The following is a 16,886-nucleotide window of genomic DNA, read 5'->3' on the forward strand; positions in this document are numbered from 1 at the left end:
TTTAAATATGTAAATTGTTGGAAAAGATTCCAAAATTGGATCTTTATTTTGGTCTCCTATCTGTGATCAATCTAAAACCAGAGTACTATTTTCGGTTTACGATCCGGTGTGGCAAGAAGGCAGGTACTTTACTCAAGGTGCAGTTTCCAAAGCAGAAGCAGAATTCCCAGAAGACGAGGCACAGTGATTTATTGGATGAAAGTGAAAAGACAAGGTCAAATGAGGTGCAAAGACAAAATGTAAAAAGCAAATGTAAAACTGAAAGGGAACTGGTTTATCAAGGTGAAAACAAAGAAAATGAAATAAATATCCAGTACATAGGCAATAGAACAACGAGACACGTGGAATATCTAAATGTTCATTACTAGTAAAATAAAAAGTGATGGGAATTTTCCCTTTTCAGTGATCTCTCAGTGAAAAGTGCTTCCATTAGACTGAATCAAAGGCTATTGATCACCAGCAGTAAGCTATTTCAACAAATATGTCATTATTTGTCACAAAAGGTGTTTCTTGTTCATGAGAATTTCACACTTATTTTTGCAAATCCTTGATGGGATATGTTGTGAAATCCAGAAATTCTGCGCAGCTTCTCACTTCGAGAAACCAAGAACATTTGTGACCTGCTACTCAAAAACAAACACATTCCTGTTCCTCAAAACAGATGGAGGACAGAAAAAAACAGATGAGGGGGAAATGACTGTTATGTGGAAACCCCCTCAGTTTCATGAGCTTCGGTATATGACACATCTGACAGGAGTAAATACACTAAAATATTATAGTATAATATAAATAATCAAATTAGACTGATATTTCTATAGATATTATTACAAATTGTATAATAATTGTAACTACTTATGTAATTGACACTAATAAAAGCATCCTCAACAACAACAAAAATATACAGCTAATAGCTAGTTACACAGCTAATAGCTGTGTAACAACACAAGTAAATATTTAATATTTTCAGGAATTGTCCGAACAAATATTGAACATGTTTCGTCATTGTTTGCTCTACTTAATAGGCGAAAAATGCTCTTGTTTTGTTCCCTGTCAAATCACCTGCCTTGCAAACATATGCGAGTGAAATCTGTGAGGAACTGAACTAAGTGGGCACATATATGGAGAGAAGAAGAAGAGTCAATTACACTCGGCCGTCTGCATGAGCATGCAGTTGTGCAGGGCGAAAATGTCAGTGAGTGACATCTTTTAGTAACTTTGCACGAGGTTCCGCTTCTGAAGATGCACTACCTCGAAGCAACTCTGGTCCAGCGTTTGTCTACATTTTTTGCTTACATTTACAAAATTAGCCTACAAATGACACGTAAGCCATACTCAGAATTTGTCCCCTGAATTTAATCTATCCAAGTTAGTGCACACACATTAGGAGGAGTGAGTATTGAACAACACACATACACAAACACACACACTTCAAACCATAGACACACACACCCAGAGCAGAAGGCAGACAATTTTTTTGCAGCGGCGTCCGGGAAGCGATTGGGGGCCTTTTTAATGAAAATAAAGGTTCATGTATATTAAAAAAAAATGTCTTGAAATTAAATAAAAAAAAATCTGAATACAACACTTACACACACACACAGTGACTCACTGTCTACACCTATTTCTAGACGCACAAAGTTATCCAAGACATGTTCTTGGAACAACATTCACATCCCTTACACTAAACCTGACACCCAACCTAACATACCTCGAAATATCAGAGAGAAATGTTGAGAAATGTTGCTGCAACGATGGTCCAGGATCAACAAAGATGTTGAACCAGGAACATGACCTTTGGGCAAATCGTTCAAAATACTGTGGCTACTCCAAAAGAGCTCATATTGTGAACCAAAGAAAGTAGTTCTCCTCTTGAAAGCAATCATCTGTATAAGAACATCAAATATAAACTTTGAAATTAGATTTTTTTTTTTTTTTCAATATCTAACTTTGATACACTCACAATGGTGATGGAAAATTATGGGGGGGGAGAAAATGCAGAAAGGTGGCAAAGATGGTTTGCTGAAGAGTAAGAATATTTGAGACATTTTGGTAAACACTGCTGTTCAAAGGTTTGAGGTTGGTATAAATTTGGAAAGAAGTCTCTTCTGCACTTGTAATTATTATTACTTACTCAACTTAGTTTATACTTAATTAATGCACAGATAATCAGTTAATGTATAACTCATGAATAACTAAACCATTAATTATTACACTCTAAAAATGCTTTGGGTCAAATTTGGTCAAACCCAAATGTTGGGTTAAAAATGTAATTAAAAAAATTACAGCTGAAAGTGAAAGTTGAAGTTGGGTTAATTTTTTAAATTCCTTTTTTAACCCAACATTCGGGTTTGGCCAATTTTTACCCCAATTTGGTTTAAAACAACCCAGCATTGTTTAGAATGTACTGCATCAGCAACTAACAAAGAGTCTATATGATTAATAGATTAAGTAATACATGAATTGCTATTAATTAAACGTGCCATCCTGTATTAATTCTTAATAACATATTTTATTAGTGTAAATTAATGTGTTAATTACCACAATTAGTCAAAGCTATGCACTTCAACTTCCAGTTGTCTGCTTTGATCATTAGCTAATGATTTATAAATGTATCATTATGTTATGACTTTACTTGGTGAGGCACATGACTATTAACTAATTGTTAAGTAATACGTCATTTTGGTTTTGGCATCCACGCTATGGATTTCAATTTCCCGCCTTCTACAACTGGGATTGCACTGTGCCAGATGAACAGTCGCATCCAACAGTTCATGGCACATGTGTCAGGTTAAGCTCGAGCTCTAGGATTTAAAGGAAGAACACTGAGAATAAGCGTCTGTGCTCTGCTATTTCTAAACACTGTGTCTAGACCGGACAAAGAAACTAGAACCCATTATTATCAGTGATAGGGATAACTTTAACCCAAACTTATGAATGGTAGTGCAAATACCAGATCATTGAGTAATTTTGGTATAAATAACATTTGAAAGTTAAAAAGAGCCTTTTATTTTGACAATTTACCCTTCAGCTTACAACACTGGATGCGACACAATGCTACACAACGCAACAAAACCCAGACAGTAAACTGATTCCTCACTCTATTTCTGACGTACTCCGAGCTCTTGTGCCACTTCTGTAACGAAGGACAAATGGACTTGCAATGGTCTGTCATGTCCAGTGTAGACAGCTGTAATGGTCTCGTCCAGTTTAAACACAATGTAACAGCATCAGTATTTCAGATTCTGGTGTGCTGATATTTGTGTGCGGCCCAACTTACCCATCCTTCAAACACTCTCTGACATTACATTCACTGCATGTGCTGGGCTGTTAGTAGGGATGACAAAACCCATAAACATAATGACTAGTTAATAATGATGTGCCTCAACAAGTAAAGTCATAACATAATGATACCTTTGCAAATCATTAGCTAATGATTAATTAAGCAGACAACGGGAAGACTAATTGTGGTAATTAACACATTCATTTATACTTTTAGTTAATAAAATATGTTAAGGAATTAATACATGATGACACATTTAATTAATATCAATTCATGTATTACTTAATATATTAATCATATAGACTCTGTATTAGCTGCTGATGCAGTAATAATTAATTAATGGTTTAGTTCCTCATGAGTCATACATTAACTCATGATTATCTGAGCATTAGTTAAGTATGAATTAATGCTTATTAGTGCACCCGTGTTACCAAAACATCTGACCCCAAACTTTTGAATGGTAGTGCAAATACCAGATCATTGAGTCATTTTGGTATAAATAACAGTTGAAAGTTAAAAAGAGCCTTTTATTTTGACAATTTTCCCTTCAGCTTTGGCATGAAATCTCTGAATCAAAATCGTTGTTGAAACCCTGAATCACATTATTTATAAAAGAAGAGGTTTTGATTTCAGGGCAAACGTTTAAAATAGAGATATCAGCATTTGGACAGTAACAGGACCCAAAAGAATCTGACAACCAAGGGAGTCCAAATCTAATCTAACCTAAATTCCTCGCAACTACATTCCAAAGCAGTCATTCAATCCGATATTGTCCAACCAATTTAGTCTAAAAGAGGGAAGAATCAAAATGCCAGGTCCTTTGTCTCTAGCATGAGCTGTATCGAATAATGTGTGGTTTAGGTTTTCCAGTAAATTTTTATTACAGTCACAACTAAACAGGTTCCTCATTTACCCCATGCTTCTTCTCTTAAAAGTCACTCAGTTCATTTTGCAATCACTTTATGAACTTTTTGAAGCATCAAAGTGGTACAGAAATGACTCCGATTTCATTAAAAAGATCTTCATTTGTGTTCCGAAGATGAACGGGTTTGAAACGTCATGATGACAGAACTTTCTTTTTTGGGTGAACTAACCCTTTAGATTCCTAAAGATTCACAGAGCCTCCGAAGTAAGCGTCATCTTTTGATTCTCATCTTAAATAAAATGGTTTAGTGAGTTGATGCTAAAGCAATTTAAAGTAGACAAGGTATTATTTATGACCATATTGTTGATGATGACTGATGGAGATTTACTACAAACAGTGTTAACTAAGAGGAAAATATGGAGTGATTGAGCGGCTATGTGGATGGAGATGGATGGTTGAATGATAACCCCCCACTACCCACTGGCTTTGTGGAGGCCAGTGCTATTAGCATGTCCATGTAACAATAAATCGCCAATCCCACACACACACACAAACTCACGCACACACCCTTAGCGCTCCACAGCAATGATGGATGGGCCCCTTCAGGCCTGTGTAGGAACCGGGGTGTGTGTCGCTGTCAGTGTTCAAATTAAAAACCTAGCCCCTCCCAGAATCCCGCCCAAACACCTTGACTGAAGGGGAGGACACACACCGCGCACACAGAGGAAGCCAGAGTTTTGTTTCTGTAACCTTTGACTTCTGGAACCCATCAATAACCTCCCAGCAGCACAGAAGAGAGGGAGGGTGGGCTGCCATCCATCTTCATTGGAGGAGAGGAGAACGTGCGCTCGCTGTCTCTCCTCTCTTCCCTTATCACTCCATCTTCTCCCACACTCTCACTTCACTTTCACTCACAACCTTTTGTCTGTCAGTTCTCCCTCTTTACATTCAGTTTGTCTCCTGTGAATCTCCACATCGATGTATACAGGAAATCAGGATCTACAAATTGTCCCAGTTGATATTTTAACCGAAGCAATTGAAATAGTGTCAATCTAGGGTCATTTCTGCCTCTAAAAATATTTCAAGGGATAATATTTGCAAGAATAATAAGGCACTTAACACTATGAAATATAAGGTTTATATACACTATACTGTTCAAGAGTTTGGGTTCAGACTTTTTTTTATGCTGTTAAAAGAAGTCATCAAGATTTAGTTGATCACATAGTGAAAAAAAGTAATATTGTGAAATGTTGTCGAAATTTAAAATAAATTTTCAATTCAAAATATTTTAATTTATTCTTGTGATGGCTAAGCTGAATGTTCAGCATCAATACTTGAGTCTTCATTGTCACGTGATCCTTCAGAAATCATTTTAATATGGTTTCTCATTATTATCAACGTTAAAAATAGTTGTGCTGCTTTAAATATTTCTGTAAACCATGATTCATTTTTCAGGATTCTTTGAGGAATAGAAAGTAAAACTTTTTTTCGCTTTTTTTTAAATAGAACTGTGTACTTTCACATCTAATCAACTTAAAGTAGTTCACTCTTGAAAAAAACAAATCTTTTTCCGAGTCAATTCGTTCGTTTCGTTCGTTGAATGAACCAAATGACTCGGATGAACGAGTTCGAACAGGAGAGTCAAGAACGTACATCACAGAACAGAGCAAGGCGACCATTTGAGCTTATAAAACTTAAACTTTGATATTTATTAAATGAGCGATCGTTTCGCTTGATAAGACCCCTGTTTATCGTCTGGAATCTTTTAAAGCCCTTTGAACAGTTTGCAGTTTGCACTGAAACTGTCTTTTGGAACTTGAACCATTTGGTTCCCACTGAAGTGCATTATATGGAGAAAAATGCTGGAATGTTTTCATCAAAAACCTTAATTTCTTAATTTCGACTGAGGCCACGTTTACACAAAGCTGGGTATTTAGTGAAAAGAATATTTTCCCTCTCTTCGTTTTCAAAAATAACATCGTTCACACACCCGCATAAATACGCCGTCGAGCGCCATCATAACTATGCCAAACCTATTGACGGCAGTGTAGGGAGAAGGATAAAGCCAATCAGAATCCTCAGAATCGACAAAAGAGAACCTAACACACCGTTTCTCCCACGACAACGCATAACCGGCGTTTTCAGAAATCTCCACTTTGGCCGGAGTTTTTTAAAATAATCGTTTTCTGTGATAAAACGGGGGTTTTCGTGTAAACGAGAGGCCAGTCCGCAGGGAAATATCTGCGTTTTCCCTTCGTGTAAATGGGGCCTGAAGAAAGAATGACCTGGACATCTTGGATGACATGGGGGCGAGTAAATTATCAGCAAAAGTTTTTTCAAAAGCGAACTACTCCTTTAATGCAGTCTTAATGAATAAAAGTATTAACTTCTGTAAAGAAAATCTTACTTTTAATAAGAACTTTTGAAACGTATGCCCATTACATGCAAATCAATAAACCAACAATGCAAAAGTAAAAATTAAACAAACTAACCATTAAACCAAATCCCCGAGTAACAAGCAACAGAAGGTTTTGATTTACATAACGCACTAAAGTTTCCCTGATTATAGAATACAGCTTAGGTGTTTATATGACACTGATGATTATTAAGCCTAATAAACATTCTTATTTTTCCACTGTCAGCCATCCCTCCCAATGCAAATAAAAAAAAATAATGCTTTAATCAGTTGATCAAGTGTTTGTTGGTCACTATCTTGGTAAGGAATATAAACTGTGGCATAAAGAGAAAGAGACCGACTGAGATTAGTTCACAGATCACCATATTTCCATAATCAGTCTGATACGAAGCCGTGGCAGACACTATGCAAACACCCCGCCACGGTTCTTTCCTCTTCGGCTTTTTCATCTGACCCATTTGCAAAAACACTCACAGATTTGAACAATAACTTATATAAAGGCATATAAACATGGAGGTTATTTTTAACTCTCTTCCGTAAGAGACAAAGATCCATGGATGACATGCTATCAGATTTCGCCATCGCCGGCAAACTGCTTTTATCTGTTTCATTACTTTTCTTCCCTTCTGTTCTCAGCCAATGTTTATTATAAGCTCCACTGCACGCGATGATGTCTCTCTCTGGATATTGGCCTCTGCTGCTCTGCCACACAAAACATGGACACTTTTGTCTAGATACATTCGATATCTTTGCTATGAAGGAGTTGGTAAAACAGAAATATTTCTAAAGTGACAATCGTTATCAAACCGCATTTCATCCCATCTCGGATTGTTGCCAAGGTTTCAAGATTTTCTAAGTTCCCACAGTGGCGTTTGTAAACTCAAAGTCACAAGCATACAAGTGTGACATTCGCCTATGTTTGCAAATAGAGGAGATCTACAAGTAATTCACTAAAGTTGGTGACAATAGTGTAAAATAAAATTATAATCATGCCTGTATTATGCTATTTTAAAGGTTCCTAATTTTCTTTTGGAGGTAGCCTGGCTAACGGGGAACCAAATGTTAATTTTCTCGTATTTGAGGCATGGTTTACGAATGCCCAGATCTGTTTATTGCGTGCCACAAATGTCTATCAAATGCTCCTGTACGTAGCTCATAGCCAATTGGTTCAATGATACCAGATGACGGACAAGAACGGCTGGACTGAAAAATGTCAAAATTGAAAATACTGTGGAAACAAAGACGCCTACATCTTGGATGCCCTTGAGGTAAGCTAAAACATATCAAAAATTAATTTCAAAGTGAACTATCCCTTTAAGTATAGTACAGAATCAAAAGTTTCTTTTAGGAGACAATAACTTTGTCACACACATTGATCTTTAAAACTTTGCAGAGCTTTTACATTCACAAACAGCTCAAGAAAGTATAAGATGATCTGCAATCTTTATGCTTGGGTAAAATCATCTATAACGATGTTCTCAGTCTTCAAAAACACATTATTCATCTATTACATCCTGATTTGTTTTTGTAGCATCTAGTGTAGATCACAAAATATGTTGAAGCAAAAGATACATCTGTTTCTGACAGATCATCCCTCTTCTTTTTCTTTGTAGTGCCTCATTTGGGGACACAGGACAATTTTCTGTTCTGCTAAAAACAACATGCAAATGTGAAGCCTGATCTTGATAGCATCATCTCTTTCCTTCTCTCTAACACGCGCGGAAAGCTCAAAACTACACAAGTCCTTCAACCACACACTGGTGTTAGGATACATGTGGTCAAGAAAGGATAAGGACATATCAATATATACAAACACACTTGGGACAATAATTCTAAAAAATAAATAAATCTGTATTTCTTACCTGATTGTGTCCTTTCCTTTTTCCGTAGATCTTTGTCAATGAATTTGAACTTTTCAACTTATGAATTCATGTAAATCAGGGGTCTTGATGGGTCCACAATTCACAGCAGCATGGCAGGGTTTTCTTTTTTAAACAAAAACACAATACTTAGTTAACTTTAATCAATGGTAAACTCATCAAGCTAAAGCAAATGCGTCACTGAAACTTCCACATTAAACTGTATCAACTAAAATTAGGAAATGTACACACATACGATGCATCAATCATCATAAACCTTAACTGAATTTGAAAGTATCGTATGCTCACCAAAGCTGCTTTTATCAAAAATACAGTACAATCATAGTATTGTGAAATATTATAATAAAAAAAAAATCAGCTTTAATTCATTCCAGTGATGGCAAAGCTGAATTTACAGCAGTTATTACTTCAGTCTTTAGTGTCTTTCATCCTTCAGAAATCATTCTAATATGCGGATTAGGTGCTCAAGAAACACTTTTTTATTAGCAATGTTGAAAACAGCGCAACTTAATAATTTTATAGAAACCTTGTTCGTTTTTCCAAGGATTATTTGATAAATAATCATTAATCAGAAGATCTTTCTGTAACAAAGTAAACATCTCTACTCTAAACTATTTAATGTCCTTGTTGTGTATAAAAAAAAAAAATCAACTTACCCTAAACTTTTTACATGGTACGTACTGTATTTGGTTCAATATGCATGTTTATTATAGGTCCAGTGTTTCATTAGGTAAAATGAAACACTGAGTTTTACAATGGCGCAGTGGATAAGACACATGCCTTTGGTGAGAGAGACCCAGGTTCGAATCCACTGTGAGACACTAATGTGTCCCTGAGCAAGACACTTAACCCCTAGTTGCTCCAGAGACGTGCGACCTCTGACATATATAGCAATTGTAAGTCGCTTTGGATAAGAAAACTTTCCAAGAGGACTGGATTACCAGATTCCCTTACCATGGGTTATGACGACAAAAGGTCATTCAAGCAAGTCCTTTATCTTGGGTCGTAAGAATAAACAATTCATCTTCAGTTTTACATTTGGCTCAACAGGGTCATAGCTGCCAGAACTTCCGAACTTTGCCATCGGTCCCGGGCCGTGAGGGAGGGAGACGGGCGCTGAGACCAGCAGTAGGAGGCAGGATTCATCATCCGGTTATAAGCTGGCACTGCTCGGTTCCTGAACCCCAACAAAAAGCCTGTCGCGCTCAAGTGAGCCCCAAAAGATTTGTTTTTGCCCGAATCGCTCAAAAATTGTGGGGAATCAACAGACCCAGAGGGCCACGGTGTCTCATCTGAGAAGCGGAAAAGGAAAATGTGTTTGTGGCGTGGTCACAGTTCAGTAACGTTTTCCACACACAGACATAAATAGTGGTAGCAGGGGGCATCTCTCATTGCATGATGGGATAGTGATTGCACAATATTGGATAAGGCAGGTTTTGTGCCACAATGAAAAGGAAGGAAATGAGGGAGAAGAGTTGTGTGGGTGCTGTGTACTTCAAATGGTTCAAGGTCATATAAGGTCTAATCTAAGAGTCACTGACCACGTTCATATTTCATCAAGCATACGACAAAACAATTAGACTCAGAGTGACTTCATCTAAACACAGACAGACTGGTAAGAAAAAAGAATAAATACTGTACTTTAGTGAGTCAAAATTATTCACAAAATGTATATATTCATGTACGTCACAACAAAAGCCCAATATCAGATTCTGTCACTGTTTATAAACATTGATCAGAGCCATGGACATGAGGTTAGTGCACATCTGGACCAGTGTTATTATTGTTATAATTTTCATTAATTGAAATAAATTAAATTTAAAATATAAATATTAGATGAAAAGCTTAAAAATTAGAAATGTCATCTTGGCAACTAACTGAAATAAGAAAAGAAAAAAATACAAAGAAGCTGAAATGCTATTTATAAAACCATATAAAATTACTAAAACTAAAAAGAACACTGAACATATAAAACATAAATGCGAAAAGCTAATTCAAGATATTATTAAATACTATAATGGTCTACTAAAAGGCGCTCATGTGGAACACACGGGTTCCGACTGCTGTGTAGATGCAAAATAAAAGTACACAATCCCGATTACATATTTGTTGGCATTTGCAGAATTTATTAGTATTGTAGTATTCATTAGTGGTTTAATATAATCTGTACAGTGCATCTCTCTCTATGTGTTCTCTACAATCAGAGCTGTCTGCAAAGGCTGAATGTTCTCATGCACGCTCGCTCTCATACACCAATGCACATCCATTCCCTGGTCACACATCTAAGGCCAGGTGCTGTGCGGAAAACACATGAATCAAATATTGGCATGTAAAAAAACAAAGTCAAGGCACAGACAAGAAGAGCTGAATCCAGAAAACTGCTAATGGCGCTTGTTCTGTCCCTAAAACTGAAGAATTCCCTTTATAGTTTAATCATTTTGCATCTACTGTACGGGACAGGCTTCAAACGTACATCTTTTGTGCCAGTAAAAAATTAAATGAAAGAAAAAGAAAACTCCCGTTAAACAAAAACAATCCCTAAATTCAATTTGAAGAGAGGATATAATATTGCACCCATTCCTATCAGGGAAAATATCAAAGCTATGGCAAGACGACACCGTTTAAATACAAAGAGCCATTTAATATTAGTTTTAATGTACATAAACTCATGACCGTCTAAATGTTCTGACATTAGCCTGCTCTTGTAATGTCTTTATCTCGAAGACATTATAGTAGGTTCCAGGCCTTACACATCTTCAGTCAGTTCTCGCATTGAATGCTTTATTTGCAATCAATGAATACAAGAAACTTAAGCCTCTATTCTGCACATTGGAAGTCCAATCAAAAACACCTTAATCTGGTCATTTCTGTGACAATAGTAAACTAATTGTTTCCAAAGCTGCCACACAACCGTCATTCTTTAAGGTATTAAAATATAATCTACATCTTGGCTGTAACAGACTAAAGCTGGAGTATTGTCTAGTGTACAATTACTATGCATTAAATATTTAACAAGGGCAGTAACTGGATTCCCTGTATTGAGAACGCCCAAAAACAAATTCCCTCATTATGATCTGCACTCACATGAACCCTTGACCCATCTGTGAGAATATTAATTTATCTTCTCACAGATATTAAAGGGATAGTTCACCCTAAATGAAATTTCCGTCATCAATTATTCAACATCATGTATGTAAACACAACAGAATATGTTTTGAAGATTGTTGGTAAACAAGTATCATCTTTTGTGTCCCACAGAAGAAAGTAACTCATACAGGTTTGTAACATAATAATGACAGAAATTTCATTTTTGGGTGGACTATCCCTTGACAAATTATGACAGCAATATTCAAGCATAGTTAGTGTTTCAATTTCCTTTAACTTTGCAGCAATTTAAGAAATATCCACACAGTCAAATTCAAAAATAAGATAAATAATACTTTAGATCTGTTGTAAAGGCAATTCAAATATTGAGACAGGAAGTTAGTGTGACAAGATAATAAAGCGCGTGGACAAAATGTGATTTGGTGTCCTTAATGTGTTCAGTTAGTACACAGGAAGACATGGACACCATATCACACAGGCACGGGTTGGTTTAGCAGGTGCACCTCTCAGAGATGTGTATGTGTCAGTCCAAGTGTCTGTGTTAAAAGAACAATATACCCAACTATTGGAGATGTGCAAGCGTAGTCTAGACGCTCTGATGGTGGCAAATCATCAGGACGTGGGCCGTACGCTGATGCGTTGGCTTTCTCAGGCTTGGTTGGTGGCGATGAGATTTTTCAGCTGTTTGACAACAGTGTCTATAAGCTTCTGCTTGTCCCGTTCGTTTTTACGGAACTGAGCGAACATGTTGTTCTTGCGGCTGGTGTCCTTCATCCTGCACACAATGAATGAAGCATATTAGATCATTAGATTACAAAAACAGAAAAAAAGGACACTTTGATAGTTTAGACTTATGTACTGAAGCCTCAGTGTGAAATGCTCATAAATGAGAAGAACGAGAGAGCAAACAGAGAATGAAAAGTAGCCAACAACCTTTCCAAATTCGTCATTCATATGAAAACTAGCCAAGGAATAAGAAGAGACATGGTGGCCACTTAAACTCAAATGTAATGTTGGTCACAGGGTGCTGTATCATTAAAGAGCTCAAGGAAGGACGCAAACTTTAACTGAGACTACTTTTGTGTGGTCAAGAAAGACATTCCAAATGGTGCAGGAACCTTGGAGCAGACTTGCATGGAGGTTCTAATGATCCTGCTCACCTTCCTGCCGCTTGTGCCAAACGCTCATTCTCAGTAGCCTGGATATCACCGAGCCAATGCATGCACATTCCTCTCATTCGCAACCATCCAAACCGTGGCAAAGCTAGGCACCAGGGTTTGACAAAATACTGAAGCGACCCATCATCATTAAGTCATTGAAAAAACACATTCTTTTATTCTGCATAGTATGTAGTCCTCTGCTTTTAAAGAGGCATATCATGAAAAATAGGATTTTCCTTGCTTGTTTGATACTGAAAAAAAGCAAATCAATGAAAACAAAATGTACTGTACACAGACATCATTTACAATACTGTTCAAAAGATTGTTTTATGCTTTTAAAAGTCTCTTATGCTAACCAAGGCTAATATCATCCATTTAAAATAGATTTTAATACATTTTAAAATGTAATTTATTCCTATGATGGCAAAGTTGAATTTTCAGCAGCCATTACTTCAGTCTTCAGTGTTACATGATCCGTCAAAAATCATTCTAATATACTGATTTGCTCAATAATCATTCCTTACTTATTAATTTTGAAAACTGCTTAATAGGGGTGGGAATTTTAAGGCACATCACTATCTAATCCGATTCCAAAATTATTATTTTTATTATTAATTAATTAATTAATTAATTAATTTACCAGCTTGAAAGTCTAAATATCTTTTTATTTAATTACATTTTTAATATTGTGAAAGTAAGGGTCACTCTGTTACAGAAGCAATTTCATGATCACCACCAGCCACAAATCCAATCGCTCTTTTTCTATCAACTCATCCTGCGAGTCTTATTCACTAAAAGTTATTAGGCAAGATAGCCATCACCACGGACACATGACTGTATTGCCATAGTGTGCATCACTGCTTTTTTACAGAGAGCCGCCTCTGATTACCATGGTGATAAGAATCACCACCGCCTAGTGAGGAATGCTTGCTTTGTTGAGCATGAGAGTTTGTGACTCGCTTCTGGAGTTCAACAAACAAGTGAAGATGGAGGCGGGCAGAGTATTAGAGAAGTGATTCTCAACTGGATTTGCATCAAGCTAGGATTTTACACAGGAGATTAGCTATCGACCTGACCAAAAAGTAAAATAATTTATTGTAAACTAAAATTATTAAAACAACAGACTGCTCTCAGTTGCATATAACTCATTGCACAAAAAATTGTAGTCGGCACAAACCGTGTTTATTCTAACTGCAACTGAACCCTTATTTTCTTCTACTTTGTTTAAATTTGCTCCATGTTTTTGAAGAACCATGTGGATAGCTGCTGTGGTGAAACTAGAACTTTTGAAATTGACATTCACAACAGCCTATTCATTATCATATTTAAAAATGTAGTAAAAATTATTTAAAACGCTTAATTTGCATTTTTATTAAGCATTTACAAAACCATATCCAGGTAGAACCCATATTTGTGTTGCTCTAAAGTTAAAGTCCTTTTTTTGAGCATTTTTCTTCCCTGCCGTCTATGACCCCATCAGAACATCCTATCTAGATCATTTCTATATTATATTTTTCCTCTTCTTTCTGGATGTACATTTAACCAGTACAATATATTGCCTATCCCTGCAATGAGGTGATACACAACCACATCATTGCTTCCCTGCTTCACTTCCTCAGTTAAGATGCTTCCTCCACTTACAAACAATCATGATTTTATTGGATGAGGTTTTTAAACAAACTAAAACTCATATTCCTATATTTAATCTTCATTTCCCCTCTCTAAGTAACCAAAAAGCCTTTTCTTTTTAAGTACACTCCAATAAGGCAAAACGTTTCTCTTTAACAAACAGGTTGTGCTCTGATTCCACACAGACACAGACGCACACACACACACACACACACACACACACACACACACAATTCATGCTTAGTAGCTTACTCTGGGCAGGCTAAATAATACAGATCACTTTCACTGAGAAATAGGGGCAAAAGGGTAATGCTGAGGTAAGCGCAGCTCAACTGGGATCAGGCGGATCCACTGCTGTTTTATATCAAATATACAAGAGGGCAGACAGAGGAGGGAAGGAAAGAAACCGAGAACGACAGAAGAAAGGTGAAGTGATCGAAGTCTAGCAAACATACACAGACACACGACATTGAGGAATGCATACGTTCTGCAAACATGTTTTAATAAACAACATGCAAACACTAACATAAACACTCACTCTTGTACATAACGTACAGCAAAATCGTTAAGTGAACCAAACCCTGCAAACATACACTGATTACACACTGATCATTTGAGTGATTATTAAAATTTGTAAGAAATGTCCAGGTCGTATTTTACCCCAAAATTAAAAGAAACAAAACGTATATAATCTAGCACTATTATTATGTGTGTGCGTGTGTGTGGTTCAGGTATTCCCTATGTTATGGGGAAAAGGCCCTAGCAAAGATGGCAATATCTGAAGTCCTTATGGGCACATTTTTTGGTCCCCATGAGGAAAACCACTTATACGAAGTGATGATTTTTGAAAATCTTGGGTAAATCGTGGGTAGGTTTAGGGTTTGGGGATCGATTATACTGTACAGTTTATACAGTATAAAATCATTTTGCCTATCCAATGTACCCACAAAACACAAAAAACCCATTTATTTTCATGTAAAATATAATTTAATAATCTTAGTTTGGGAGGTGAAATATAACCTGAAAATTTCATTAAAATCACCAATGTAAGGGCACATGAACAAAATGCAGAATACTTACGATCGAGAAATCCTACTCATGAGTAACATATGAGATAATGAGAGAAAGAGGAAAAAACCTGTTTGCATCTGATCAGATGTCTTAAAGTAAGTGCATGTGGTTTGATGAGCGAGAGATCAGTGTGAGACTCACTTCTCTAGGAGGGCCAGAGCCGTGTGAGGATTGACTCGCAGGTACTTGCAGGTGGGTCGGCCGTAGTCGGCCAGATACGTGGACCAGTCCCACTGAGTGAAGAGATCCAGTAACTAAAACCAGGATGGTAGTGGTGGTGGTGCGGGAAAGACAAGACAAAGAGAGATCATTAAAGTTCATTAAACGCCAACACTGGCCCTTGTTAGATCAGGCCAGTTCACTTCTCCCAATGTTACATAAGTGAGCAGGGCCTCTTAAATGAGATTATAGAGGAGACACAGGGGAAAGCAACATGACAAAGCAGGGGATTAGAGGAGAATGGAGAGAGGTTAAAGAGAGAACAGCCATTTACACTCTTTCACCCTGAATGCAGGGCTCTTTCTGACCCGGACCTGACCCGATAATGGGCCGGTAATGACCCGTGATTGACCCGGCCAGCTACTGACCTTGCTGGAGCCTGGCCAAAAATGCACCCCTCAGCACTGGCTCAATAAACAACAGAGCACATTCCTCCCTCCCAAACAAACCCACTCGCACAAACACACACACATTTAGACGCGGATTCGGTGCTGGGAATGCAAACAAACATGTCATCTAAACTTGCCAACAGAAAGAAAAAAGAAAATGAATACACAACAACCTCTGTATTCAACCGTAAACACACATAAAGGACACATGAAACCCTATATGGCTGTGTGAAACCATAAGGAAAAAACATCCAGGACAGCAAGAAATGTCTTTAAGTGTGTTAAATGCACTGTTATTGAGGTTTTTATGAAGTCGAGCTAAGTCTTAATCTGTCTTTCCAAGTAAGTATAAAATGAATATTAAATACATGTCAGATGTGTGCACATGTGCAAATAAGTGCACAGAGCTGAGGCAAAATGAAGTGCATGCTGGATGAAGCCATGCTATAGACCATTTCACAAGACTACACTGGTCCAGAAGCACTTCCTGTTTCAGTTTTTTAACACTACATAAAAGCTGGGATAAAATACAACCAACAGAACATTTAAAACTGAATCAAAAAGTTCAACAAACATCTTTAAGATGTTTTCTTTACATGTGAAATAAAGAAAACAGTTACAAACTGAAACAGGAAGTGTTTCTGGACCAGTGTTGTTTACATCTTGTGAAATGGTCTATAAATGCATTATCAAGTTCCACTAAAGGTTTCGAACAAAATTTCAACGGCAAAAAAGGACCATTGTCTATTGTCAGAAGCAAAGCGGTATATAAAGCACAAATCATACGAATCAAAAAACTTTCTGTTAGGTCAATCTGCATGACCAACTTGAACCCATAGCGCAATCTGCATGGAGAATTCACGATTGTGTGG

General features: G+C 36.9%; 1 protein-coding gene across 1 annotated transcript in view; it reads right to left on the reverse strand.

Annotated features, from left to right (window-relative positions):
* Window positions 1-10,544: 10,544 nt before the first annotated feature.
* exoc6b (exocyst complex component 6B) overlaps window positions 10,545-16,886 on the reverse strand; it is a 97,592-nt gene continuing 91,250 nt past the window's right edge. The window contains exons 21-22 of the mRNA XM_039659184.2: window positions 15,548-15,660; window positions 10,545-12,321 (exon numbers count right to left, since the gene is read on the reverse strand). Of these exons, the coding sequence (XP_039515118.1) occupies window positions 12,195-12,321; window positions 15,548-15,660 (240 nt within the window). The 3' untranslated portion in view covers window positions 10,545-12,194. The remainder of the gene's footprint in view (window positions 12,322-15,547; window positions 15,661-16,886) is intronic.

Source organism: Pimephales promelas, chromosome 1 (genome assembly GCF_988280905.1).
Source record: "Pimephales promelas chromosome 1, fPimPro1.hap1.1, whole genome shotgun sequence".
NCBI classification, from domain to species: domain Eukaryota; kingdom Metazoa; phylum Chordata; class Actinopteri; order Cypriniformes; family Leuciscidae; genus Pimephales; species Pimephales promelas.